The sequence below is a fragment of the Catharus ustulatus genome, chromosome 23 (genome assembly GCF_009819885.2).
Source record: "Catharus ustulatus isolate bCatUst1 chromosome 23, bCatUst1.pri.v2, whole genome shotgun sequence".
Classification (NCBI taxonomy): Eukaryota; Metazoa; Chordata; class Aves; order Passeriformes; family Turdidae; genus Catharus; species Catharus ustulatus.
The window spans coordinates 6537326-6564273 of record NC_046243.1 but is presented as its reverse complement, the minus strand read 5'-3'; the positions used below and the strand labels follow the sequence as shown (position 1 = coordinate 6564273).

Genomic DNA, 26948 nt, shown 5'->3' with positions numbered 1-26948 from the left:
GTCAGTGAAGCGGGAGCTGGCGAGGAGGCCTGAGGGGCCGCGCCGGGCTGTGCCGGGCGAGCTGAGCAGAACCGGACCGGGCTGGACCGGGCTGAGCCGAGCTGTGCCGGAGCGGTAGGTGCGGGCCCGACCACCGCCGCGGAGGCGGGATCCGGGTCCGGGGTGCGGCGTTCGGTCCGGGAGCCGCGGGGTGTATCTGCCCGGTAGGGCCTGGCGCAGCTTCCGCGGCTGCCGGCGGGAACAACGCGTGAGGAGCCCCGGCCCGGCCGGGGGGCTCGGAGCGGCTGCTGGGCTGTGCGGGCCCCGCCGCAGCGCTGAGTGTGTGTGTCCGGAGCGTGGCTGTCAGTGCGCTGCCGGCCCCTTCTCGAGTCGGCGGCTCCCGGTGCCCCGAGCTCCCGGTGTCCTGGGCAGCCCGACTTTCTGATCTCCTGGTGCCCCCTCCGTTCCCTGAGCTGCCGGTGCCCCGGGTTCCCGGTGCAGGGACTTCGATGATCCCTTACTCTGGAGAGAGGAGAAGGAGCAAGGGATGAGCTCAGCCCATCACAACACAACCGAGCCAGACCTTAATTCACCTGAACCACCCCGTCCTTTTCACTCTGCGCGTCTCTTTGACACAACTAAATGCCTAATTCTTTTTCTTTTTCTTCTTCGGTTTTTTTTTTTTTTTTTTTTTATTTCTGTCAAAAGGTTAAAATGTTTCTTTGCTGATTAATAAGTTGCTGCTGTGGTTGATCTCAGATGCTTCCTGTCAGCTTTAACTGGTTACATTAGAAACATGTGTTGAGTGCTCCACGCATGTAGGACAGACTGCAGTCTGAAACCAGCACCTATAAACAAAGTCTGAATTTCTTTTTCGACTGGCTTTCTAAATGCTTTTATGAGTAATAACTCGCGCTTCTGTGCTGTGACATTAGTGATAAGAATAGTTGAATTGAGTGTGTCTGTAGTGAGCTGCTTTATTGCATTTTACCTCACTTGAAATCTGTTATTGGCACGGCCACCGGATTCCTTGGGAATGAGTCACTTGCTATTAACTATTAAATTTTAACTGTATTAAGAGACTGAATCTTGTAGAGTGCTGTGAAGGAGCATAACAAACAAACATAACCGAAAACCTAAAGGGTTTGTGGGACCTGATCCAACACCACCGGAGTTAATGAACTTGAAGTTAATGAGTCTGTCCTGAGTCTTCATTCTGTGTTAACTGGGAGGGGGTAGAGCTGAGCTGTTGTAGCAGTGATGAGGTGCTGAATTATTATTGTAATTGCCAAGATGATGGAGGCAAAGTGAGCATAAATCAGCTTTCCTTCTGTGACTTTTGAACTTTGCTGCCAAGTGTCAGATGTGTTAGTGGAGACAGAGGGATTGAGGCCTGGAGGACAGAAAGATTTCCAGGTTCTGAGATGAGAAGCTGGCTGGGACTAAAAGAGCCCTGAGTTAGGAAAGGATCAGGAGATGCTGGGAGAGGGAGATGAGGATGCATGGGAGGGACCAGGAGGAGGAACAGACATGTGGGAATTACATTTGTAGGAGACTGGGCTTTGCTGATCACAGTGTCATGATCAGGACCCTGAAGAACATGGACCTTGTCTTGCCTAAAAGCAATTCTGTTCTTCAGTTCATGTGGGAATTTGTGTCATGAGAGTCTGCTCTGGCTGGACAGGTAGAAATCTTCCCAATCAGTTCATATTTTGACTTTATAGTATGAAATCATCACAAGTGAATTGGCAGGACCAATGATAAATTACGATCATGTAGAACTGCTTCTATCTATACTAAATTTATCTAAACTTTTAGGTTGGTTTTGCCTGGCATCCCAGTCTTACTACTTCCCCATAGATTTAAATACAATATTTTATAAGTATGATTGAAATGTAAAGCTGCACAGCAGTGTAAAGTAATAGCTGGTGACAGTCTGGCTCCACCTGCTTGGGCAGAATTGATTTTCAGGTGTGTCTGTGGTGGTAGGTGGAAGTTGTCCCTTGAGGTGCTTGATTGTATCATTTGTTGTAGTTTAGGAAATAACTGCACAAGTGGATTGTCAAAAGCTGGATGTTGTTAAGCAGTGGCCTGAGAGCTGTGTGAGAACAGCTGGGAAGCAAATCCTTATCAGGCTGAAGTTTGTTCTGATTATTTCTACTCTCCTTGTTTGCAGTGGGGTTCAGAAAAACTCGCCATTCTTTGAGTGAATGGGCTTGTGCTGGTGTTTGTAAACTCTGGGCAAGTGGTGGTGTTCATACCTTTGTTCAGCAGCATGAAAAGAATTGTTCAGGGCTGAGCTGTGCTCGGGCTGTCCTCGAGGAAATGAGGATAAAGGTGTGTTTGGGTACTTTTAGAAATGTGCTGATAATTAAACCCAGTCAAATATTTCCCTGCAGATTTTGTAACCAAACTATTGCAATATCTTAATGTCTGGCAACTAAAAAAAACAACTGAGGCTCATTATCCTGATGTTTACAGTAAGCAACACCAGTGGCTGAAGCAGGATTTGGGAGTATTTACTATCAAACCACTTTAAAGAACATGTTTACACACACTGCCTATCATTTGTAACCTGACGTGCTCGTACACAGGGCTGATAGTGCAGTGTTCAAGCAGGGAGTTTGTGGTGCTCTGGGGAGAAGGTTTTTAGCCTTCCCTGGTGCTCCTCAGGTAAATCTGTGGATACACATGGGAGGAACCAGAGGGGATTGTGCAGGAGTCCCTGGAATGGCCAGATGGGTCACAGTGGTTATTGAAGGGGAGATGAAGGCTGTGAGAGCTCCCTGGAATAGCAACTGCTGCTCTGACTCACCAGGATTTTAATCAGTCAGGCATTCTATTTATTTTCACTTTGGAGCTCTTAGATACACATGGGAAGTCTCTTTCTTTTTTTCTTTTTCTTTTTTTTTTTCTTTTTTTTTTTTTTTTTTTTTTTCCCCTTAGACATGTTCACTTAAAGCAGCATAAAGTGTGTTTTGAAGTCGGGGGGCTGTTGAGTGTTACAACTGGATTTTTAAAGTCCCTTCTGACACAAACTGAAACTTGTCCTGCTGACAGCTCTGAGCAGTTTAAATCTCCACCCCAGGCCTGGGCTGCAGTAACAGGCCTTAAACTGCCTGGGCCAAAACCGGAACTGTCTGAATTTCAGTTCCATCTGAAACGTGGGCAGGCAGGGGAGCCATGGGTGCCATCCAGGCAGGGATGGAGGGCACTGGTGCCAGGCTCTGAAGGGGCTCTGCAAACAATTATGGAATGGTTTGGGTTGGAAGAGTCTTTAAGTTCATCCAATTTTACCCTCTGCCATGGACACATTCCACATTCCAGTATCCCAGGTTGCTCCAAGCCCTGTCCAACCTGGCCTTGAATCCTTCCACATATCTATCTATCTATAAATTATATATGTATGCATAGATGCCTTTGGCCCCAAACCAGATTTTTAATGTGATCCATCCATGTAACAAGTATAATCTATTTTTTTTTCTTTGGAAGAAGTTGTTCTTTGATAAGGTTTGGTAGCTTTGCACAAAAATTTTGCAGCTAATACCCTGTGTAGGTTCTTTTGGCTGCAGACTTGGAACTTTCTGCCGTACTCACTGACAGCTGTTAGGACTGGAAGGTCCCCAAAGGTGTGTGTGGTGTTCTTCTCAGTTGACATTCCCTGCTCTAGTGATGCAGAAATTCCTGGCTCTTCCCAGCTGTTGCTTTGTTGTGGTGGTCAGCAAAGCAACATGGCTAAAAATGCTCCTTGTGTTTGATCAAACCAGCAGCAACTGCAAAGGCAACCTGAGTTAGTGCTCTGTGCACAGAACTCTCCATAAGGAAGTGGGAAACCTCACTGAGACAACCTAATTTTTTATCTTCTTCTTTCCTTTCAAACTAAATATCATTGTGAAACTGCTGCTGAATGGATACACTCAGAGGAGAAGAAATTTCCATTCTGTGAACTTGACTTAGGAAGTCTTATGTATATTTTAAAGCTCTTTCCCAAGTCGTTTTTGACCAAATGTATGGGCTGGTCCACAAAGCATTAACTGAAATTCTCCCAAAAGTCATTGTGCAGGGGATTGGAGCCAGGCAAATGCCACATGCTGGTGTGCTGTGGAGAGGTGCAGTGCTGGAAAGGTGTTTGCATGGCTCCTGTCCAGCTCTGAGCTTCTCTCACAATGATTTCATGAAACATAGAAATGCTTTTTTTAAGGTCCCTGCTCTAAGCATCTTCCAGTTGAGATGGAAGAGCTGAAGAGGGACTTTAGAGAAGGAGGGAGGAGGTTTTAAAGGAGCAGAATGCACGTGGTTATCTCTCAATTAGTGTTTGAGTGTGTCGTTAACTCTGGCTCCCTCCCAGTCTCAGGTGACCTGATCCGGTATTTTAGTTTCTCCCACACGTTGGCTGAGGGAGGAGTTGCCATCGGAGCGGTGCCTTCACAGCACAACTGAGACTGTTTGGCTTTCATTCTGTAAAAACACACTTTCTGTTTTACAGCAGTGGGAACTAACATGAGTTAACCCAAGGTGAGAAAACTCTTGGTGAAGATAAGGAGCAAACAGGCTTTTAGCTGGTATCAAAAGCCCGTTGTAGGGAGTGCAGTATCCACTCTTATCTCCTGCATCATTACCTGACTTCTCCTTTCTGCCTCGAGAATAACGAGCCCATCACATGCCCACAGAAGGAAGAAAGTCTGGGATATGGAAATCAAGAATGACAGCTGTATCTAAGTGTGCTGAGGAGGTTTTGAAAGCCAGAGGAGCAGTTCTGGGTAGGACACAAGCACCCTGCAGCTCAGGCACATGAAGCTCCTCGTGCTGCTGGTCTGTGCCCTGTGTCTGTACAGGAAGCTGTGCTCATCCTGGAGCACATAAACAGGCAGGGGAACTGCAGCTCCAGAGTGGCTCATGTGGATAAATCCGGCTCTTACTGGGCTTCTTGTGGATCCTCAGGTACCCATCTGCTGCTCCCCAGGCTCCCTTTTAGCTGGAGCTCCCTGAGAAGGGCTGTGGGCTGGCTCTGGGCAGAGACCAAGTGCCTGTGTCTGAATTATGGGACTCAGGAGCTCTTTGCACCTCTCTTTGCCCTCTCCACCTGCACAGAGATGGGTCAGGTGTGTTCAGTTCTGAATCACAGAATCTCTGAGGTTGGAAAAGACCTCCAAGGTCTTCAGTCCAACCTTCAAATCCCACCATGCCCACTGAGCTGTATCATGAAGTGCCATGTCTGCTTGGTGCTTTAGAGGTTTTTGAACACCTCCAGGGATGGGGACTGCACCTCTGCCCTGGGCAGCCCATTCCAATGCCCGACCAGCTTTTGAGTGAATGAATCTTCCCAATACCCAACTTGAACATCTGACACAACTTGAGGCTGTTTCCTCTTGTCCTGTCTCTTGTTTCCTGGGAGCAGAGCCTGACCCTCAGCTGCCTTCAACCTCCTCTCAGGGAGCTGTAGAGGGCAATAAAAGTCTCCCCAAGCCTCCTTTACTTCAGACAGAAGTTACGCTTCAAAAACTCTTTTTAAAAAAAGTTCTGATTGCTTATTTTAAATCAAGCTTCTGCCTACCATACTTTGCTGTACACACCATAAAAATAGTTGGCATTTGACTTTTCCAAGGACTGAAAATTGTGCAGCAGCAGTTAAAGCAGGCTGGGCATGCAGGTTCTGGTCCTGCACAGCCCCACAGACCTGAGTCACACATTAAACTGCCTGAGCTGTACCCGGGTCGAGGCCGTTGCTCACAATTGCTGCCTCGGTCTCTTTGAGTCTGCAAGTGAGGTAGAGCTTTGTTGACTTTAATCTCAGTTATGTTTCCTTGTTATTCTTTGCCATTTCAGAGAGCAACAAGGACTTGCAGTTTTGTTTCTCCCCTCTCTCTGTTCTCCTTTGACTCAGCCAAGGAGGGACTTGCAGAATTCTGTATTTTTTGGCAATGGGGATTGGTTTGTGCTGAAGGACCTTGAAGGTGAGAGGAGGGCAAGGAGAGACAGAGTTAATGCAAGTCAGGAGAGAGTGAGGATAAAAATAACTCTGAACTTGTCAGTTTGGTCACTGGTGGCTGGGTTAGTCATCTGGCAGGCTCTGCTCCTGCTGCTCCAAGGGATTATTTTACAGCACTGAGAATTGACATAATTTCTGTAGAGGAGAGGGAGCGGGACGGCCCTAATGAGTGGGATACTGTCATCAGCACTTCTTTTGCACAGCAGCTGTTCTCTGTTTGGCCACTGAATGTGGTCATTGTTGACTTTCCTTGTATACCTGCCAGGTTGTTAGGTGACTCACAGCACCAAGGTTCATGCACTTGGCTCCCAAATGCTTCCCCTTTTTCTTGGTGGTCCTTCAGGCATGAAGTACCCACTCATTTTGTTATTTTCGTGGTTCATCTTGGTTGCCAGAAGCCTGTTGGAGTAAATGACCTGTTGCCCCAGGCAGCTGCTCAAGGTGGGGAAAAAGGAAAGGAAAAGGAAAAAAAAAAAAAAAAAGAAGAAGAAATATTTATGCAGATTGAAGCTGATGAGCTTCAAGGTGTGCTCCTGTAATGGTGCTGATATCTGGTTTCCTGGCCTCTGTTAAAATGTCCCTCCTTGTCCTATCCTGGGTTTGTGGTACTTATCACCCACATACATTGCCCAAGGTTTCTGAACTTCCATGGGTTGTTTAAGGGTGGAACTGTTCATTTTAAGGTTTTATACTTGTGGTACGGGAGGACTGGCACAAGGAAAGGATCTCTGCCCTTAAGAGGCAACAGAGCACATTCTATTTAAAAGGAAACAACTGGTTTAACTTCTCCAGAATCCCAGGTGAGGGGATCAGGGGCTGCACCAAAGCTGTATTCCCCATGGCCTTGTGCCATAGGGAACTCCTCACTCTCCACATTGCTGATTTTCACCCCTGGGTATCCCTGTCCTGTCCCTCAGAGCTTTCCTTCCATGCTGGTTTATGCTTCTCCCTTGCCATCCCCAGCTCCCTTCTACCTTCCCCTGTGCTGCCAATTGGCCAAGGTTTGGCCTGTGCTGGGACTTGTTTGGAGCTCCTTTTGTGTTCCTGGTCAGCTCACAGCCTGTGCTGATCCCCTCCAGCTCTCAGGCAGAGGGATCTGTTCCAGCACCATCACTGTCCTCTATCCCACACCAACTTCCATGGATCCTGCACTCTGTGAGAGCTCCAGTTCTGCTGGGCTTGAGCAAGGATTGCAGAAGTTGGTGATGTGAAGAGAGTGAGGGAGGATCTGTGCATGGGCAGGTTTGGCTGTCAAGCCTGGCTTCATTGAGGGAGAATGAGGAATGGTTTTGAGAGGACTGAGCACAGGGAAAAAGGGAATTAGCTGAGTTTATGGCCATTCATGTGGTGTGAGAGGTGTGTAATTTCCCCCAGGTGCACTCTAGGAGAACTTTGTCTTCCCTTTCTCCCTGTTTTTGGGGATTAATATTCTTCCTGTTTAGTGATATGGGAGTTCCTTCTTCTCCTTGGTTTCACTGTTTGTATTTAAGGGCATATACCAAGAATTCAATTTCTCCAAAACCCATGCAGCTGCATATTTTCAGTCATGAGAACGTTGAATATTCTGATCTTTACTGGTCCAAATTAGAAATGGAGGCCTGGCACTCCAGGGTTTTTCTCCAGCTCAGAACATGGGCAGGACCTTGATTTGAATCATTTATTAATCCGATACCTTCAGGAGCCTCCTGTTTATTGTGAACTTGAAGCTGCTTCTGCCTGTGAAGTATTTTGACAAGTGTTTTGTTTTTCTGTTCTTGCTCAGTGTCTCTCTGAAGCTGGGCAATGGCAGTGATGGGAATTGCATGCCAAGGAGCTCCTGATCCAGCCGTCAAGCACAAAAAGGAGCTCACAGCTGCTGAGGGGCTGAAGGAGACAGCCAGTGAAAAGCAGAGCAGTGTTTGCAAAGTAGAAGATTCAAAGAAGGTTATCTTTCACAATCAGTGGAAAATCCTGAATGATGTAATCACCAAAGGAACAGCAAAAGAAGAAACAGAAGGAGGCTGTGCATCAATTTCTATTATTGCCCAAGCAGAATGTGAGTAGCAGGACGGGCTGCGCTTCATTGAGAAAAAGGAATGTGTAAAGAGGGATGAGATTTCACTCCCTCGGCACTCCTGGAGAGCTGAGACCACATCTATTTGTAATCCCAAATGGGGTGGAGCTGATGACACATCCCAGACTCTATTTAGGAAGCTCATGAAATCTCCTAATAATGTGGCAGCATCCACTAAATAAAGCATAAATAACAGACCAGCATGAGGCCCATGCACCTCAACCTGTGTCCTGTGGGTCACCTGTTCTTAGCTGACTTCTGAAAGGTGTTTAAAAGAGGGGATAAAGAGGAGGAAACCAAAGGAAAGCTGTCATCTGGGAAAGAGCTGGGGGATCAGGAGATAACTGGGAAGCCTCCTAATTGTGGGGGAGGAGGAATGTAGTGTGGGTGGTGACATGACTGTGCACTGAATGTCTGCATCTCTCATTTAGCACAGTGGTGGAGCTGTTTAAGTCCAGTTGTTACTAGGAAACACTTTGCCTGGTTTAAGACAAGTGATGACCCTGTTTTTTTTCACACAGGTGAAAACAGTCAGGAGTTCAGCCCCACTTTATCAGAGAGATCCTTTATTGCCCACAGTAAACGTTACAGGTGAGAAACCTCTTAATGCAAACACCCCTCTCCACTGTTGTATCTGCTGACTTGTCCTTGTTCCAATCCACCCTGGCTCTCTGCACTTAAAATATTTTTCCAAAAGCACTCCTCTTGGAATTAACTCTTCAGTCTGAGGCCTGGTAAGAATGTGTCTTTCCCAAAACATCTTCCTATGAGGAAAAAATACCAATTTAGACACAGACCACTTGAAACACCTTGCATTGTCTTATTGCCAATACCTGCAGATTTACTGCCCTTGTAGGCTTCTACCACATTTGTTTTGAAATAACTAATTTCTTTAAGGCTCATAGGCTTGAAGTAGAAGGATCCAAGGAGAAATTTTCTTTTTAAACTGAAATGTGTTGATGCTTTTGAAACTGTTACACCATCTGCTGAAAAGCTCTGTAAAACCTGGGCTGCTGCTGCTAGAAGGAGTCCTCAGAAAAGGGAACAGCTCCATTTCTTGGAAGGATAAAAGGGGATGAGAGAACCTTTGCTTAATGACAGCATCAACAACAGAAGTGAACACAGAGAAGCTGGAAGTGGTAAAAGAGACCATGACATTTGTGATGGACAAGTGGAGGCCTGGGAATTGCTTTTCTGGAGTCACCTGGGAATGAGCTGCTTGTTCTTCATGAAAGGTCTCTTCCTGCTGGGGCACATACTGGAGCTGTCTGATGCACTGGAGCCCTGTCAGGCAACCCCTAAATGGGTGACTGGGGTGCAGGATTAGGTGCTGCCTGTTACCTTCAGGCACTTTGTGGGGTGTGTGGTTTGACACTGCCCAGTGGCTTTATGATGTGGTCCCATGAGCCAGCTGCAGAAGTGCAAAGTGCCCCATTTCTGAGGGGTTTTATGTGGGATCTGGGGTTTTCTGGGATGCACACCAGCTGTGTGTTCAGGCTCAAGGCACTGTGCTGATGCCATCAGCCAGAACTCTACTTGTGGCATCTTTTAGCACTAAAACATCAGGAAAAGATGGAAATAGTGGCTGTGCCCTGCATCACTGATCAGGAAAGGCAGAGGAATGTATCAGAACTCTTCTGAATCAATGGAGCAATTGCTTCATTTGAAGATCAAAAATCCTGTTTTCTCTTAGAGCTTGATTTAAAAAACCCAGCTGCTATGATTGGTATTGGATCGTTGAAGCACAGAATGGTTTGAGTTAAAAGAAACTTTAGTGACCATTTCTTTCTGACCCTAAGTAACTGCAGGCAAGTATCCCTCTTGAGAGTTCATCTCTTTGTGCAGATCCCAGCTGGAGTATTGTGTATATCTGTGCATTCTTAAAAATCATGTTGTAGTATTGGGCTTTACAAGCCAGCTTTTTGGCTTTTTGAAGCTGTTTTATTCATGTGCACTTAGACATCCCTCTTCTCTTTTCCTTCAAATTAGAGCAGGCATTGATATTATGAACACATTTATTAATTTTAATAATTCTTTAAACTAGACTGCATTTATACATCATCTCTGTGTTCACTAGAAATCAACCACAAACTGTCTGGGAGCAGCCTGGAGACATGCAGGGCTATTTGCTCTGCTTCACTCTGTTCAAAAAAGAGACATGAAAGAAAACTGGAGAGGACAAAGGAGCTGGAGTGACAGGACAAGGGGGAATGGCTTCAAACTGCCAGAGGGCAGGGATAGGTGGGATATTGGGAAGGAATTGTTCCCTGGGAGGGTGGGCAGGCCCTGGCACAGGGTGCCCAGAGCAGCTGTGGCTGCCCCTGGATCCCTGGCAGTGTCCAAGGCCAGGCTGGGCTGGGCTGGGGGCCGCCTGGGACAGTGGAAAGTATTCCCTGCCCATGGCAGGGAGTAGCAGATGGGCTTGAAGATCCCTTCCCAGCCAAACCATTCTGTGACTGTACATTCCAGTCTTGTTCTTCCTGAATGTGTAAACCCTGGGACACTAATGTTTTGTTCCCCCCACACTCCACCTTTGGTTTTATACAATAGAGGTGCTGCCGTGCCTGGACCTTGAACTTACCCCTATTAGAAGGCAAGAAGTTGTGTTTTAGTTCTCTGTTGAGCTCACAGAGTTGCTGATTCTCTTTCTGTGGGTCAGAGGTGTCAGCTGAGCTGTGCTTGCACTGTCCCATCTCAGAGCCCTGCTGTGTTCTGGTTTCCAGCAGCCGCTCGGACAGTCTCGATCACATCCCCAACAATGTGGCCCATGCCACGGAGGGGAGGATGGCCCCCACCTGGAGAGGGAGGCACCGGGGCAGGGCCAGGAAGAAACGGCACAAGAAGAGATCCAAGCTGAAAGGACAACCTGTGGCTGCTGGCAGGAGAAGTCCAAGAACTCCAGAACAGGAGAGCTGCACCCCAATCCCTGTCCAGGTGAGAATCCTCCACCTTCCTTTTGTACTGTCCCTGCAAACTCCTAACAGCTCTTGGGTGGATTTTGGTGTCTGTACTGAGGTTCCTGCTCAGCTGTTTGGTTTTGTTTTCTAGGAGGATGAATCCCACCAAAGCACTCTTTACAGAAACAGGTTTTGGCTTCCTGAATTTAGCAAGGACTTGGGCTATGATCCATTGTCTTTTGAGAAGCCTGCCCATGCTTCTTTGTCCATGGGCAAACTCCATTCCCCAAGGAGCCAATACAAAACAGAACTGCACAAACTGATCAGCCCTATTCAGTGCCTTAATCATGTTTGGAAACAGAGGGACACTGTTCCCCAGCCTGAGACTCTCCATCCTTTTCCCTACAACATCCTTCCCCCCCATTTCCCTCACATGGACAATCCTCTCCATGCCATGAAGCAGAAAGCTCTGGACACATACTTCCATGGTGACCTCAGCCATCAAGACTGTCACTTATCTGGCCTAAACTTAGAATATAATTTCACCAAATGCATCAACCAGTCTGTGCAAACCAGTTCGGACAAGCTTTCTGTGGAAGAATATTTGGTAGATGCCTTGAAGGGGAGCGTGAGTTTTGGTGAACCACAAAATTTAGCCAGCCTGGCCAAGACATGGAGAGGAGGTGGGCTGGAGCTGAAGGAACAATTCCATGAAGAGAGTGAAAATGAAGGCGTGCTGCTGAACGAGGTGATCTGAGCCACACTCTGGGGTGTGGGAGGCAGAGTTTCTCCAGGGCTTTGGGAGAGGGATAATCTGCACCCATGTGCTAGCTTCTAAAATTGCAATTTCTGAATGGTTCTGGATTTGGCTGAAGCTGCCAGATAACAGTACAGAGTTGTTTTGTGCAGGAATTAAAGGCCTGCCTGTCTCAGACTGCTGGCTCCGTGCTGTGCTCAGTCACCGGACGCAGGCCTGTCTCTGAGCAGTGCTTCTGTGCTTAGTCAGTCTTCAACCATGTCCTCTCTTTGCTGGAGAAGAGCCCAATCCGTTCAGCCAGCTGTAATATTTATTGGCTCTGGATGAGCTGGAGTGTGACATAAAGCAAGGCTGGGTAGAAGGGGAGGTGCAGGAGGCCCCAGTCTGTGCCTCTGCTGGGACCAGCAGCTCCTGCAGCGTCCCTTGCCAAGCACAGGGCCTGCACACAGAAATGCATTTGAATCTTAGGGACATGATTCACTTCTCCTGAATTCAGTGCTCTCTCAACACTTTAAAGTCCTCCTGGAGGACTTCCCAGAGTGTGACCCTGTTAGTGTGGTCTGTGGAGTTCAAGGTGCCCTTTACCTGCCTGAACGTGTTCACACTGAGGCACAGTCTCCATCTACTGACTGCAGAGAAGCTTTCACACAGTGTCTGCATTTAGTCACATTAATCTGGGTTAGTTGTAGGATTCAGCTTTGTGCTTATGTTCTGCATGAGAAGGGAGGTACATAGAACTCTAAAGCCATGGTGGCCTTTTTTACAACACTGGAGTGCACTTGTTTAGAACCAACAGAGCCCACAGAAATCAAATAGGTTGATCCTGTATGGCTTCATCTCAAGCCTGTCCAGAAGTAATCTTGTACAGGGATTTCTGGAGGTGCTGTGGTACCTGTCCTTGTGCTGCTTCTGAGAACATTGATCTCTGCCTATGCAGCTCAACATTTAAGTGTCTCTTTCCTTGTTTCATCTTGTTCTGTGTTGGGACTTCCAGAAGCTGAAGCCAGTGGATTACGAGTACCGAGAAGAGGTTCACTGGACCAAGTGCCATGGTTCCTTGGGCATTGGCTCTTTTGGGGAAGTGTACAAGATAGAGGACAAGCAGACAGGATTTCAGTGTGCTGCCAAGAAGGTAATTATGTGTGAGAGAAGGGGGGTCCTGGCAAGACAGCACATGGAGAGAAATCTCTTCCCAGGTTCTCTTTAGTCAGGACCAACAGCCCGGACTGAACAGTCACATTGAAGTGCTGCTGTTGTCTCCAAGGGAAAACTTCAGGGTGATGGCAGAGAGAGAGAAGCAGATGGAGGACATGTATGTGCACAGGGGCCAAGCTCAGCAGCCAGAAATAGCTCATTTGGCTTTAAAGTGTGCTGAATGGGATGCTAGGTGCTGAGGCAAGAGTGGAGATTTCTGACTGATTGTGAGTGACTGCAGGGGAGCAACAGCCTCACAGGTTGTCTGTTATCTGACTATTCTTATCCCAAACCATGTCTGGTGTAAATGGTTACATGACAGCTATTTATTTCCTGTTGAAAAAGAAATAAAGTAGGAAAAACCCAATCAGTCAGTAGGCTCTGAAAACAGAGCTTTCATCTCCTCAGTGTCAGCTGCAATGCTGGCACACTGGTTTGAAGTGCTGCTGTTCCAGATGCACCAAAGGATGTGTGTTTTTCTAGAAGCTGACACTAGAATCTGTTGTTCTCCAGGATATGCCATTGTCACAGGATGTAGGAAGTGTGTGGAATATAACTTGGGTCAGGGCATTGATTTGTGGGCTGCTGTGGGGGCCTCAGGGATGCAGACAGAAGGATAATGCAAGGAGACGAGGAAAATGTTAACTATTTTATTTGAACTTACACTTTAATAGTTTCATCACCCTGTGAACTGATGTTTCTCACATTACTTCACTAGAAAACTTCATGTGGGAAGTGTTTGCCTCAAGTACAAAAATATTGTGTGCAAAAAGAACCACAACTTGCGTTTTTCAGTTTAAAATGTTCATTTTCCCCCCCATTTGCACTGGGCCCAGCTTGCTATGCTCCCTGTGGAAAGATGTAAGTGGCAAGACAAGCCAGTGTGTGTATTTAACTATTTCATAACCATTCACTTGTCAGCTATAGAAACAAGTCTCTCTCAAGCATGTAGAAAATTAATTATTGTTCTGCATCCTCACAGTTCAGGTGTGAAAGCGTGTGGTGACACAACCAGCCTGTTTCCTGTCAGTGTGTAGCTATTTAAATGTATTTCCCATTTGGCATATCCACAGTCTTGGGAGAAAGAGCTGTTCCTTGTGGGGTGTATTTTCAGGAAGGAAGATGGTTGTGCTGAAAAGGGAAACATGAAAGTAGGAGAAAAGCTGAAGTCTTTCAAAAATGTCATTTTACCCCCTAATTACTGAAGGATAAATGATGCTTCTTTATATCAGAAATGCATCTTCTCAGCTCACACTCTGAAAGCAGAGAGTTCTAACATGCAAATTGGACGCTTCTCTATGCTCCAGTTAATTTTCCATGAGTAACTGTCTCCAGTTCCTGCTGCCTCCCTGTGACAGGAGGACACCACCTCACCTTCTTGCACCACACTTGGTGTTGGAAGCACCTGCTGTCTAAATTCTTGAGATGAAAGAAAACCAACTATAGCTGGATTGCTGACAGAGGGGAAACATGATGCATCTTTTTCCCACCAGAATCTTCATGACTCACGTTTTCCTTCTGGACTTCAGCAAATTCTTGTTTTATTTAGTTTGGCTGAACTTAGCAAGTACAGTTTTTCTTTAACCATTTGCAGGATAAGGACCACCTAACAAGGTGATTATGTAGATCACTGCTTGTGGACATATTTTTTATTCCCTTCTGCTTTGGGGGAGTTGAATTTTTGCCAAGTTTTGCATCATCCCCAGGGTTTTCCCCCCCCCACCCCTTTCATAAAAGCAGAACACATTCAATTGTCAAAATTATCTTTTTACTGAGACAGAAATTACCTTTCTCCTGAAGAGTACCCATCCTCAGGTGTAATCTGGAGTTATTGCAAGCTGGCATCTCTTGTGATGAATTTTCACTTCCATTAGACATTGAGGGTTTATCATCCCAAGTGTTCCTACCTTGCTGCACTCCCTTAGTTCTGCTAGGGTAGGTCACAATTAAGTTTGGAAAACACCTCCAAGACCACCAAGCCCAGTTAACCCATTTTCTGCCACACAGCCAGCAGGGAGGGACAGCTGTGTGAGGGTTCATGGCAGGACTTGCTGAGTGCCTCTCTGTTTCTGTAGGTGCAGGTGGAACATTTCCGTGCCGAGGAGCTGACGACGTGCGCGGCTGTGACGAGCCCCAGCGTGGTGCCCCTGTACGGTGCTGTCAAGGAGGGCCCCTGGGTCACCATCTTCATGAAGCTGATGGAGGGTGAGTAGGGGACATCACTGGTGCAATTCTGTTGAGACAGACAAGACTGGCATCACCACCAGTCTTTTATTAGAAAGTTTTACATGCCTTCTTTTCAGTGTTCTTCTTTCTGACAGCTCTGACTCCTTTCCTCATTAGCTGCTCCATTCAGCACTGACTCCTTTTCTTTCAGGCAGCTCCACACAGCTCTGACTCCTTATCTGCTCTCTGTATCACTGGCTGAACACCAACTCATCCCTTTCCCAGCCACCTTACCCTGTCTAACCCTCACCTTCTTACCTAACACCGTCTTGCCTTATCTGTCCCTTGCTTCCTCACAGCACAGCCAGGCTCTGCATGTCAAGCTCCAGCTGCAGCTAGTAGCCAGCTACCCCACTCTTTTATAACACCCAACCTCATTGGGCAGGCACAGATGTTTCCACTCCTCAGTAGTCAGTCCAGCTGTAATTCATGAGGAGAGATTGCCTTCTGCACCATCCTTTCAACCTATCCTCTCACACAGCCCTGTGCAAGCACCACTGGCGCTGCCCAGTGCACATTGACCTCTTCCTGCTGCCCCAGTACAAATCTGTTAGTTTGTCAATGCATCCAGAATATTCCTGCTGTGAATTCCCCAGTGGGTTGGGATGGGTGTGTGTAGTCCCTGCAGAGGGACTGTGGAGGTAGTAATTCCTAGTCCTGCCTGCTCCAGTTCAAGGTGTCTCTTTTTCCCAGTAAAACATGGCTGGGGCTGGTTTGTGCTTCCTGTTGATTTGCAGGACCCCAGTGGGGTGCATTGCCCTGGAAAAGGAGATACTGTCTAAGCAAACCTAGATGATTCCATTGCCTGATGCTATTTTTCTGGCCAGAACCATGGAAAACAGGCTGTGAAGAATGAGCTGGTGGTCAGTAACACCTAGAAATGCCTGTTCTGATCACAGAGCAGTTGCTTTTGCTCCAAAGCAACACTGTTAAACTGACACTAAGCAAAAAAAAAAAGTGGGCAGCAAAAACTCTGGGAATAAACAAAAGGAACAGAGCCATGTGTGGAAGATAAGTGCTGTCAGACCTGGAAAATCTAATTTTTTCAATGGAAACAACAAGGGATGCTAATGATGCTGGGGAGAATTCAAAGATAAGCTAACATGAACTCCCTGGATTCCTTTCTAGGTGGCTCATTAGGGCAGCTCATTAAACAGAGTGGCTGCCTCCCAGAGGACAGAGCCCTCAGCTACCTGGGCCAGGTGTTAGAGGGTCTGGAGTATCTTCATGCTCAAAACATTCTCCATGGAGATGTCAAAGGTAGGAAGGTGTTTGAAGTACCTTGTTCTTTCCTTTTCTTAGAAGAGGCAAACTGCTTGGAGATTAAATTATGGGATTACTTACTAAAGTAATGGGATCTACTTCCTAGATTTTCAGATCTATGTTTGATATTAGAGTTTCCCTTGGTTCTAGACTGCCGGGAATATCATATTTGTCACCTCTTCTTGTCACCCCGTGGCTCTGCCAGGCTGCTTGCCCAGGCTGCCCCACCACTGGGCTACAAGAATCTCCAGGGCAGGTAATTGGCAGTTTATAAGAGATAACTACAGCTCTGTACTTACTTAAACCAGTGACAGGAGAAATAGATCCTTTGGGCTTAAAAAGTGTAACTCTGTGTGCTTTTGAGTGTTTTTCCCATCTCCTAATCCAGAGGAACTAATGGAACCCTTGTGTTGGCAGCTGAGAACGTGCTGCTGTCAGCTGATGGGAGCAGGGCCCTCCTGTGTGACTTTGGCCACTCTGCTCACCTGCACCCAGACGGGCTGGGAAAGTGCTTGGTCACAGGTGAGCCTTTGCTGCTGCTCTTCTGAAGAATTGCCTTTCTGACTCATTCTTTCTTGTGAACATTTACATGCGGCTGATTTGCAAACAACTGCGTTTTCCAGGCTGAGCATTGCTCAGGGTGTCTCATTTATTGGTATTACTGTAAGGCATCCCACTGACAGCCAAAATGACCTGAAATTTGGGAGGTGATGGTCCTTATCTCCCAGGCTAGAAGGGTTACTGTAAGATTTTGTCAGCATGCTGCATTCACTGAAACTTTAAAATCCTACTCTGACTTGTTGTGTAACCTCACTAAATAGTGGGGAAGGGTCCTGACCTCCACTAAAGCAAAACTCCTTTTTTTTTGACACATAAACTTAACCTTGCTTCTTCATGCAGCTGTTGAAAGATAAGGTTTTCTAAAGTCAAGCTCATGTTTTTCCTCCCAGATTTGCTCGAAAGTGAAGTTTAATCCCTATTCTGTGTATAAGGGATGGTTTTGAGAGGGAGCAGCTTCTAAGAACACACAATACTGTTTTTTGGGTTAAGGTGGAGCCCCTCCACTATGGAGAAAAGGTGGGAGAGCTCAGATTGTTCATCCTGAAGAAGAAAAGGCTCAGAGGAGACCTCAGAGTCCCTTCCAGTGCCTAAAGGGGTTCCTAGAGAGCTGGAGAGGGACTTGAGACAACAGCCTGGAAGGACAGGACAAGGGGGAATGGCTTCCCACTGCCAGGGGGCAGGGTCAGATGGGATACTGAGAAGAAATTCTTCCCTATGAGGATGGGGATGGCCTGGCACAGGATGCTGGGTCCCTGGAAGTGTCCAGGGCCAGGCTGGATGGGGTTTAGAGCCACCTGGGACAGTGGAAGGTGTCCCTGCCCGTGGCAGGGATGGCACTGGATGAGCTTTGAGGTCACTTCCCACCCAAACCACTCCATGAAGCTGACATGAGTCTCACTTGAGCTGAAAAGAGAGGGATTCTGCCTTAGGCCTCCTACCAGTGGCACTGGAGCAGTTCTCTTGCCTGCATGCAGTGAGTTTTCTCCTGGATGCTTTTAGGGAACTACGTGCCTGGCACTGAGACCCACATGGCCCCGGAGGTGGTGATGGGGAAGCGCTGTGACTCCAAGGTGGATGTGTGGAGCAGCTGCTGTATGATGCTGCACATGCTCAATGGCTGCCACCCGTGGACCCAGTATTACAACCACCCTCTCTGCCTGAAGGTGAGTGACCCAGCCTCTGTGAGCTGCCAGAGCTTGTTACTGCTGGCCAGGGTGCACTGGCCTCGGGGTGGGTGGCTGGGAGCCAGCTGGGCATCTGACAGGATGCCAGCCTTGCTTTGGAAGCTGAGCTTTCCCTGTGCCTGCTCTGCTTGGGCCGGTCTTTCCTACCCTGCTCATGACTTGAGTGTGACTTTTAGCCACTCAGCTGTAATAAAATTACTGTTCAGGTCTCATTTAATGCTTTCATTTCAGTTGGAAATGCTGTTGGTGTGGGAAGAACCTTCCTGAAATCAAATTAAGCCTCTCTGGTCTAACCTCTTTCACTTCCTGTTTGTTACACAGATCGCTAAAGAGCCGCCTCCTCTGAGGGAAATTCCACCTTCCTGCAACCCTCTCACTGCTGAGATTATTAAACTGGGACTGGAGAAGGAGCCTCTGCACAGGGCATCTGCATCAGAGCTCAAAACTAAGACCAGTGTGGCACTCGAGGAAGGTAGAAATGTCCTGATGTAACTGTGGCTGAATGTTTGTATTCCCACTGGGAGAGCTGCTGGTGCTGTTCCTTTGGCAAGCACCAGTCTGTTTTATTGTCCAGTATATCATTTTCACAGCATTGATGCATATTTTGGGTTGATGGCTTTTGCCTGCAGCCCAGTGTTTGTCACCCAAATAAATGATCATTTCCTGTGTGCTGTCACATGCTCTTCTTCCTCCTCTACTGAAGGAGGTGAGCTCTGAGGTTTTGTTCAGGTGCTGTGCCTGGCTCCTGTCAGCTGATGCATCAGCTGCACCTGAAGCCTGCTGTGCAGCACAATTGCAAGCAGAGGTTTATTGCATCCTTAGCTCTTAACTCATGCTTGTGGTTTAGTCTTGCCCTTGACACCATCACTGATTGATTTCAACTTAATCCTGCTGAGTGGTTCTGTAACACAGCAAGAATTTGTGGAGGTGATCTGGTTTTGCCTTTTGAAGACACTGGGCATTTTACAGCAAATACACTTCAAAAATTCTTGCAGCAAAGGAAAACTTTAACCTCTTTTATTGCTTTATTTGATAACCTTTGTATCCTTTTTGCTTTTTGTAGTGGGAGGTGTGAGAAGCCCCTGGAAAGGTGAATACAGAGAGCCCAGACATTTATCTTTGAACAAAGAAAACAGTGCACAGACATCTCTGTCCCCCACAGTGAGCCCAGTTTCTGAGACTGGTTCTGACCCAAAACTGTCAGTCAAAGTTTCCTGTGCCAGCCCACTGCTACCACCTCCATCTCTGGAGCAAACAGAGGAAGTTGAGGGAACCCACTGGAGTGAGGGCAAGGAGTTACCTGAGACCTGTGATCCCCCACCTCTCTCTTCAACTCCCCTGCCCCTGAAGACCTGCAGCCATGTGGAAAGAGCCACAACCATTTCAGAGCAAGAACTTCAGCAGCTGGAAATTGGTGAGCATTGGGCTGGGGGAGGAATTCAGCAATTCAGCTTTTTTTTTTTTTTTTTTTTTTTGCTTGAGAGCAGGATAAAAATACAGCTGCTTTCTCTTGGTTTGTTGACAGTTATTTTTGGGTTTTCAGCTTGGATGTCATTTTGCTCACAGTTCCTTTCTCGTTACACAAATTGCTCAACCTTCCTCCATACTACCAAAACTAATAGTTCTTAACCAATTAAATGTGCAACAAAGGGAGTGAACAGAACTTCCTTCCCCCTGAACAGGAACCTGGGAGAGGTGCAGGAACCTCTTAGAAAACAGCCTGTTTCAGACTTGGGCTTGTTTGCACTGTGTAAACAGAATCAGAATTCCAACTTCATCTGGAATTTTAGGTTCAAACTTTTTTTTTTTTTTAAATTTAGGTAAACCAAGATAAAAATAAAGGAATGGCAGATGTCAAGCAAAGCAGTGCAGTTAAAATCAGCCTGCAGCTGTTTTGTTCTGGGCATTGGAAAACCTACAGCCATCAGCCAAGGAAATTAGTTACAACAGGAATCCAGAGTTTGAAAACCAGCAGTAAATTTAGTGTGGAAATCAGTGATTTGTCCAGTTCCATTGCCCCAGTATAACTCTGCTTTCACTTTTTTTTCTCCCATATTTTCTAGTCGTTTTGGGTGAATTGAAAGCTTCCAGTTAGGAAGAAAGTGGTTTGAATTGTAACTGTGTCAGGAAACTGAAGAATGAGGAATTTTAGGGGTTGCTGATGGGCAGCTGCTTTCTCAAATGGTTTTGGGTCTCAGCAGCATTGTAAGAGCTGGTTATGTATGGGATATCTGGATATTATCAGGAATATTTGCAGTATTTGTAAGTACTTGTATCCAGATAAGGGAGTACAAACATCCAGATACTTGTGAGAGCTGAGTACATGAGGCTGACCTTTCCCTGATAATGTGGATGGATCTAGAGTGACATTTCACAGGAGACATAATTGGGCAAGAATTGGTAAATTTTGGGTGCTATTTTGCATGTTGTTGTTGCACAATCCATCTCCTCTTGGCTCAGTTGCCCTGTGTCACACTGCATGGTAGAATTATGTGTTGGATTTTGCTGGCACCAATATGAATGTTCATTAAATATTGCTGAAGAAGCACTGGGTATTAGCTGCAGAGCTGTGATTAGAGCAGGGAGGCATGGATGGAAACACAGGAAATGTCTTCCTTCTCTTCCTTTTACTGCAGAACTGTTTCTGAACAGCCTTTCCCAGCCTTACTCTCTGGAAGAACAGGAGCAAATGCTTTCGTGCCTCAGCATCGACAGCCCCTTTGTGTCAGATGCCAGTGAGAAGGTGAGTGAGTGGGGATGGATGGGGGCTGGCTATGCCCCTGGGGGAAACAGGAAGCTGTCACCAACAGAAATCTGGAATTTCTCACCTTTGCTGCTGCTTTCTGACGCTCAGTTTGCTGGGGAGCACCTTGGGAACAAAGCTTTGCTCATGCCCAGTGGGGTGTTGAGGGTTGTAGCTGTGCTTTGGTTCCCTGTGGATCCTTTCCTCCAGAGGCTCTCCTGTGCTGCATCCTCACCAGAAGTTTCAAGTGTGTGGATATGGAAAATCTCAGCAGCCTCAAGCCTGTCTGTGCAGGAGAAGTGAGCAGTGATGGAAGTAGGAGCTGCAGCAAGCAGGGTTTTCATGGTGGGCCATGGTGGGAGGTTTAGGGAAAGACCAGGAGAGTAGGACAGGCAAACAGAGACCCAAACCTTGGACATTCATTCCCAGTCTATGGATCAATTTTCCATAAGCTTATTTTAACCCATTGATACCAATGAATACATAGTCCTAGTTATTTAAATACTAATTTAAATTAGATTGATTTACTCTCTCTGGTGTTCCTGAGGTGGGGAGTCCCAGTGAGGAACACTCAATAAGCATTGTTGGACCAGGAAGAACAAAAACCCTTTGACCACAGTTTTCAAAGACATTGAGTCCCAAATTTGTTCATCCTGGTAAATGCAGAGTCAGTTCTGATTGGGAGCAGCTTTGTGTCCTATTTTTGTCTCTCTTCTCAGTCTTCCAGTGCTTTTTGAGGAGGACTGAGGGAGCTCAGCTGTCGACACACACAGTGTGCAGTGTGGGATCTGACTCTGCTTGGTTTTTCCCACTAACACCTACCTGGTACTTTTAACTTCACTTTTGACTGGTTCAGACCACTGTGCTGATGTCAGAGTGACTGGGACAATACAGACCCTTCCCAACAGTGCAGCATCACAGGGTCTGTCGTTGGTTTTGTACAGTTAATTGTTTTTCCTGTGTTTCTAATGCCAGTAAGTGACAAATATTAACTGATGCTTAATTCTCCTGCCAGTCAGTACAACCTCTCTTTTCTCATCCAGCTTTTCAGCTCATTGTTGATTTAACTATTGAGAATATCTGATAATGTCTGCACACTTGCACTGCTATCCATTCCCTTTCCCAGATGGCACATAAATGTTGACTAAGGCCTCTGGATTTCCACCTTTTTCTTCCTGACCTTATTTTAATGCTCATCTCCTGCCAGCTCATTTTCTTTCAGAGCCTTAGGCAAACTTGTGCTTACTCCTGCAGAACTCCATGAAGGCTTCTCACAGCCTGAGGGACACCATGAGCTCTGGGATCCATTCCTGGAACAGCCAAGCAGACGGGCAGAGCTGCAGCTGGAACAACCTGCTGAGCCGCAGCCGGCACACGGACACTCCCAGCTACTTCAACGGTGGGTCTGCCTTCCACACCTGCATCAGTGGCCAGCATTATCTAGACAGGCTGGATATGGAGGTTTTGAGTTCCTTTTTTCCTTCAGTTGCTGTGCCCAGTCTGCCCCAGTGACAGATGGGTGGAAGGCACTGGGTCTGTACAGTAAAATCCAGGGAAGCTTCTGAGCACACAGAGCTGTGTGCCCTGCATCGTTCAACCTTCATGGAAGGAATGTTTTATAACTACAAACATCTACCCAGAATTTTGAGGGCATATTGTGCAAATTAATACATCCCTTCAGCTGCTTTCTTGCTAAATGCAGCTCTGCTCTGTGAGTCATTGCTGTCTGCAGCAAGCTCCATTCTCAGCAGAAGACCTACATAAATTAAATCCTTAATGACAAAAATTAATTTTTCCCCTCACCTTGTCAGTCAGTTTTGCTGTGGACTGAGCAGTCCTTGTGGCTCAGCAGAAGTTAAATAATCTCTTGTGCATTCCAGGAGTGAAAATCCAGATCCAGTTGCTAAGTGGAGAAAATTTGCACATCAGGGATTTCCACAGAACAAAGGTGGGAGACATTGCCACGGGGATAAGCAGCCAGGTGAGACACAGACTGGAGTTCAGTGCATCATTTGAGGAACAATTCTTTCCCTACTGCAGCCTCATAACCCCTGAATGCCAGAGAGATCCAGGAGTGGTTCAGGGATCCTTAGGACACCAGAGGATCTTTTCTGAATCACAGAATCATTAAGGTTGGAAAAGACCCCCAAGATCCTCAAGTCCAACCTTTGTCCAAATCCCACCACGCCCACTAAAACATATTTCCAAGTGCCACATCTACGCATTTTTTGAACTTTTTCAGGAATGGTGGTTCCACCACTGCATTGGGCAGCCTGTTCCAATGCTTGTCCACTCTTGCAGTGAAGACATTTCCCTAATATCCAGCCTAAACCTAGTACCAAGCCTGAATTGTGAGCCAGTGCCAATTGTCAGAGTAACCACAGAGATCTGTATCTTAGAAAGCATCTGTGCTGCAGCTTAAAAAATCCTTCTCCTCAATTATAAACTCTTTCCCCTCTCCCTAAAGAATCCTTATATAGCTTTTTCATCATGAGCAGTAGCATCAGCTCAGGGATATGAGCTGTGTTTGGCTGGGGTGCTTCCAACTTGTTCTGTTGGAGATGTTGGCACACTCCTGTGAACCTCACTGTGGGCTGCTTTGGCTGTTCCTGAAAGAAACTCTGGAGTGTCTGTGGGACTGTGACTCATCTGAGTGTAAAAGGGGATCATCTCTAAAAGACATTGCACCAGTCCAGAAAATGTTCTAGTGGTGCTGGTTCTCTCTAGATTCTGTTCTTGTGGACATCACAAAGCAAAATATCTGGAGAGGAGCTCATGTGCCCAAACATGGGCAGCTCAGGACCCCCAGCCCTGGCCCAGAGCTCGGGGAAGCACTTTGGCAGCAGGGTGGGCACTGCCCAGTCCCATCCAGATATTTCCTTATGAGAGGAGTTCAGGATGTTCCTGCCAAGCACGAGCCCCTCCCTGGGAGCTGTTCCTGTCTTGGGAAGCGAAGGAGGGGTGGGATGTTCTGGAGGAGCCTGGAAGTGGCCCTGAGGTGTGTGTTCTGCTCCACAGATCCCTGTGCCTGCCTTCAGCCTGGTGACCAAGGAGGGGCAGCCTGTGCACTACGACATGGAGGTGCCTGACTCGGGCATCGAGCTGCAGTGCACGCTGGCCCCCGACTGCAGCCTCAGCTGGGCCTGGCGCGTCAAGCACGGCCAGCTGGAGAACAGGCCCTGAAGCCCTGCCTGCTTTGGAGGTTTGCACCCTGTGCAAAGAAGGAATTGCAAAAGCTTCTGACCTCCCCTGCCACGGAGCACCAAGGCAGTGGCTGGTGTTTGTGCTGCAGCAGGATCACAGCTCGCTGCCCTCCGACCTCACTTCTGTTGGCTGTTCTGATCCACTTCCAAGACGTGTCCTGAGCTTAGACATTCCCCAGGACAGTGGGAATTGTTTTGGGTGTGTTAGAGCTTGAGAATGGTAGGTGGAAATTCCTCGTTTTTCAGAGGAAGGAGGTTGTGCTGTTCAGGAGAGCGGGGGATTGGGTGAGGACTCATGCTCTTGCTCCGAGGTGAGGTTGGTCTTTGCTGGGCTTGCCCAGAGGAGGAGGTTGGGTGCCTTCAGTGCAGCTGGGCTTGGTTGTGCCAAGGGGAACTGGCTGACTTCATTCCAGCTGGAGGAAAAAATACTTCTGTAGGCTCTGGGGAGCATCATCTCCACCTCAAGCCTTTTGCATGGGGAAAATCGACAGCAGTCACTGGCTGGCTCTTGGTTTCACCTCCCACCCTTCCCCGCAGTTGCTTCCTTCTTGAATCAGAAAAGAACTTTGTTCCCAGAAAGAGCTTTGCTTGCAGCTCCCACCTGCAGGTCTCAGAGGAGCTGGTGCTCTCTCTGGTGTCCCTGGCAGGCAGGGCAGGAGGAGGGTACAGAATTCCTTGGTGGGAGGGTGGAGGGGTTGTTCCTCCATCCTGTTCCCACCTCTGATGTGGGATTTCAGGTCCCATCCTTGGAGGAGTAAGGGACATCATCTCTGTCAGCTGTGACAGGGCTGAATTTTACTGCAGAATTTATAAAAATCTCCCACCCAGCTCCCAACGCAGCCCAGTGCCCCAGTTCTGTGAGCTCAGCCTGGCCTCAAAAGGCTTCCCACTCCTCCCCTCACTTCAGACTGGGTTCACTGAGTGGGATGAGCAGCTGGGCCTGGAATACCTTAAGCTTTGAACTGTCTTTATTTTTTTACTGATTTGTGAATGTTTGGAACATACTGAAATCTCACAGGTCAAGTCCAGGTGGGTGAGTGTTGTTCACCCTTTCCCAGACCAGATCCTGAGGGAGGTGTGAGCTCAGGTGCTCGTTCAGGGCTGCTGCAAGGCCTGGCACACCTGGAGATCACAGTCCCTCCCTGTGGCTGTGACTGAGGCTGAGCAGGGGCTCTGCATCCAGCCTGGGCAGAGAAACAGCTCCCAAAAACCAAGGTGGGCTCTGCCAGATCCGTGCTGCTCTGGGAGACACAACAGGGCAGCAGTGCTGGCAGTCTTCCCAAGAGAAGTTCTCTTAGAAAATAGCTGGGAAAAGCTGAACTCTGAGCCTCCTTTGTGAGGAGAAGCACTCCTTAAACAATGGATGGATGCTCTTTCCCTTTGGTCTCCCAGAACATGGGCTGGTTTTGCTCCACCAGACAGTGACATCCTGATCAGAGAACTCAAGTTGTGATGTAATAAAAAAGTGGAATTCACAAAGAAAAATGAAACCTGTTACCACTCTGGGTATAGTTTTTATAGCACTTTTTGTTCTAAAGCACTTAATACATTGTTCCAATAGGCACCTAATTATATCTACAATGCCACGTTCAGAGTCTTTTTAGTAAATAATTAACACATTATGCACATGTCTTCCAGGAGGGAGTGGAGAAAGGGAGAGGTTGGCTTGATTTCTTTTTTCAGATACCATAAACTACTAAGAGTTTAAGCTCTGGAGTAGGAGGGATCCAAGTGCCTCTTCCAGGGCTCCCAGGAGTGCCCAAGCACAGGTTCAGTGCATGCCTGGCTCCTTTCCTGAGCTTCCTCTGAGGGGGCAGGAGGAAAACTGTTGGTTATTTATGTGAGTCTGTGGTGATGTGTCACTCCCAAAGCCTCGTGGGTTCCATCCCAAAGGCTGTGCCTTGTGCCTCTGTCACCTGGGGGATGTTCCCATGCCCTGGTATCTAGTTCCAGGCCTAGGCATTGGGACTGAGCCCTGGAGCAGCAGGACTGTCTGCAGGACTCCTGGGCTCTGCATCTGCAGCATTAACCTGAACTCAGGCCACCTGCATGAGGGCAGGGAACCCTCCCAGGTCCAGGATGTCCTGACAGGGCCCATGGAGATGTCTGTGTCCCCCAGGCCCATGGAGCTGGCTGTGTCCCCCAGGCCTATGGAGAGGTCTGTGCTCCCTGGTACCCTCACAGCAGCATTAGCCAGGATTCACCCTCTTTGTTTTGTCCAAAGCTTTCAATCCTGTTCTGCTGCCACCATGAGTGCCCAAGTGAGGCTGCAGGTTCCCAGCCCAAAGCTTGGCCATGTCACTGCTCTCAGGGTGGGATGTGGTGTCACAGTCCCTGCTGGGGACAGCACCTCGGCAGCCCCACAAACCACTGGTGCCTTCCCAGTGCCTGAGCTGGGGTTCTCCTCTGGGACAATCTCCAGGCTGTGCTGCCAGCCAGCCTGAGCTCTCCCTGGCTCTGTCGTGCTGCCAGGACAGTTTCCTCTTCCCTTGGCTTGTCACTTTGCTGTGACAGGCACAAACAACCTGGCTGCCAGATGAAGGCAATACTGACAGCAGAAAGTCGGGGAAGATTTGCATTACCCTCGTTCAAATTTGGCTGGAACTGTCAGGTTTCATAACAAGTGTTTAGGACAGAACCCCAGCTCAGGGTGGGGAGGACAAGTAGGAGTGATAAACACAGATGGCTCTTGTCGTGCAGCTCCTTCCGGATGTCTGGAAAAATCGCTGCTGGTGAGGCGAGGTGGAGCTGAGGATCTCTTTGGGATGGGCAGGGGGGGAAGGTGCTGGAATGAGGAGCTTGCATGGAACGAATGACACTTTATAAAACTGTGATTTCTTGAAGTTAATGTTTTTGACCTGCATTTTCACAGGGAAAAAAAATAAAGCTAAAAAGATTT

The 26948-nt window shown here is 47.6% G+C and overlaps 1 protein-coding gene across 3 annotated transcripts; it reads left to right on the top strand.

Annotated features, from left to right (window-relative positions):
- MAP3K14 (mitogen-activated protein kinase kinase kinase 14) lies at window positions 1-26948 on the top strand. 3 transcript variants are annotated; one of them, XM_033079041.2, is made up of 16 exons: window positions 1-114; window positions 7731-8003; window positions 8543-8612; window positions 10748-10955; window positions 11070-11666; window positions 12670-12807; window positions 14945-15074; window positions 16224-16355; window positions 16776-16880; window positions 17919-18082; window positions 18425-18575; window positions 19167-19517; window positions 20740-20846; window positions 22101-22245; window positions 22727-22827; window positions 23865-26948. In XM_033079041.2, exons 2-16 carry the CDS (start codon window positions 7751-7753, stop codon window positions 24027-24029), a joined length of 2817 nt encoding a protein of 938 aa, XP_032934932.1. In that variant the 5' UTR covers window positions 1-114; window positions 7731-7750; the 3' UTR covers window positions 24030-26948. The 3 variants fall into 3 exon arrangements, with proteins under 3 accessions (XP_032934932.1, XP_032934930.1, XP_032934931.1); XM_033079039.2 differs by having other exon boundaries at window positions 10745-10955; XM_033079040.2 differs by having other exon boundaries at window positions 1-118; window positions 10745-10955.

What these genes read in the sequence shown, in the direction of transcription:
- MAP3K14 (XM_033079039.2), top strand. Translation starts at nt 7,751, where the DNA reads ATGGCAGTGATGGGAATTGCATGCCAAGGAGCTCCTGATCCAGCCGTC. An exon ending in ACCACCCTCTCTGCCTGAAG is followed by an intron (nt 18,083 to 18,424) that starts GTGAGTGACCCA and finishes TTTGTTACACAG; the next exon opens with ATCGCTAAAGAGCCGCCTCC. An exon ending in CACTCCCAGCTACTTCAACG is followed by an intron (nt 22,246 to 22,726) that starts GTGGGTCTGCCT and finishes TGTGCATTCCAG; the next exon opens with GAGTGAAAATCCAGATCCAG.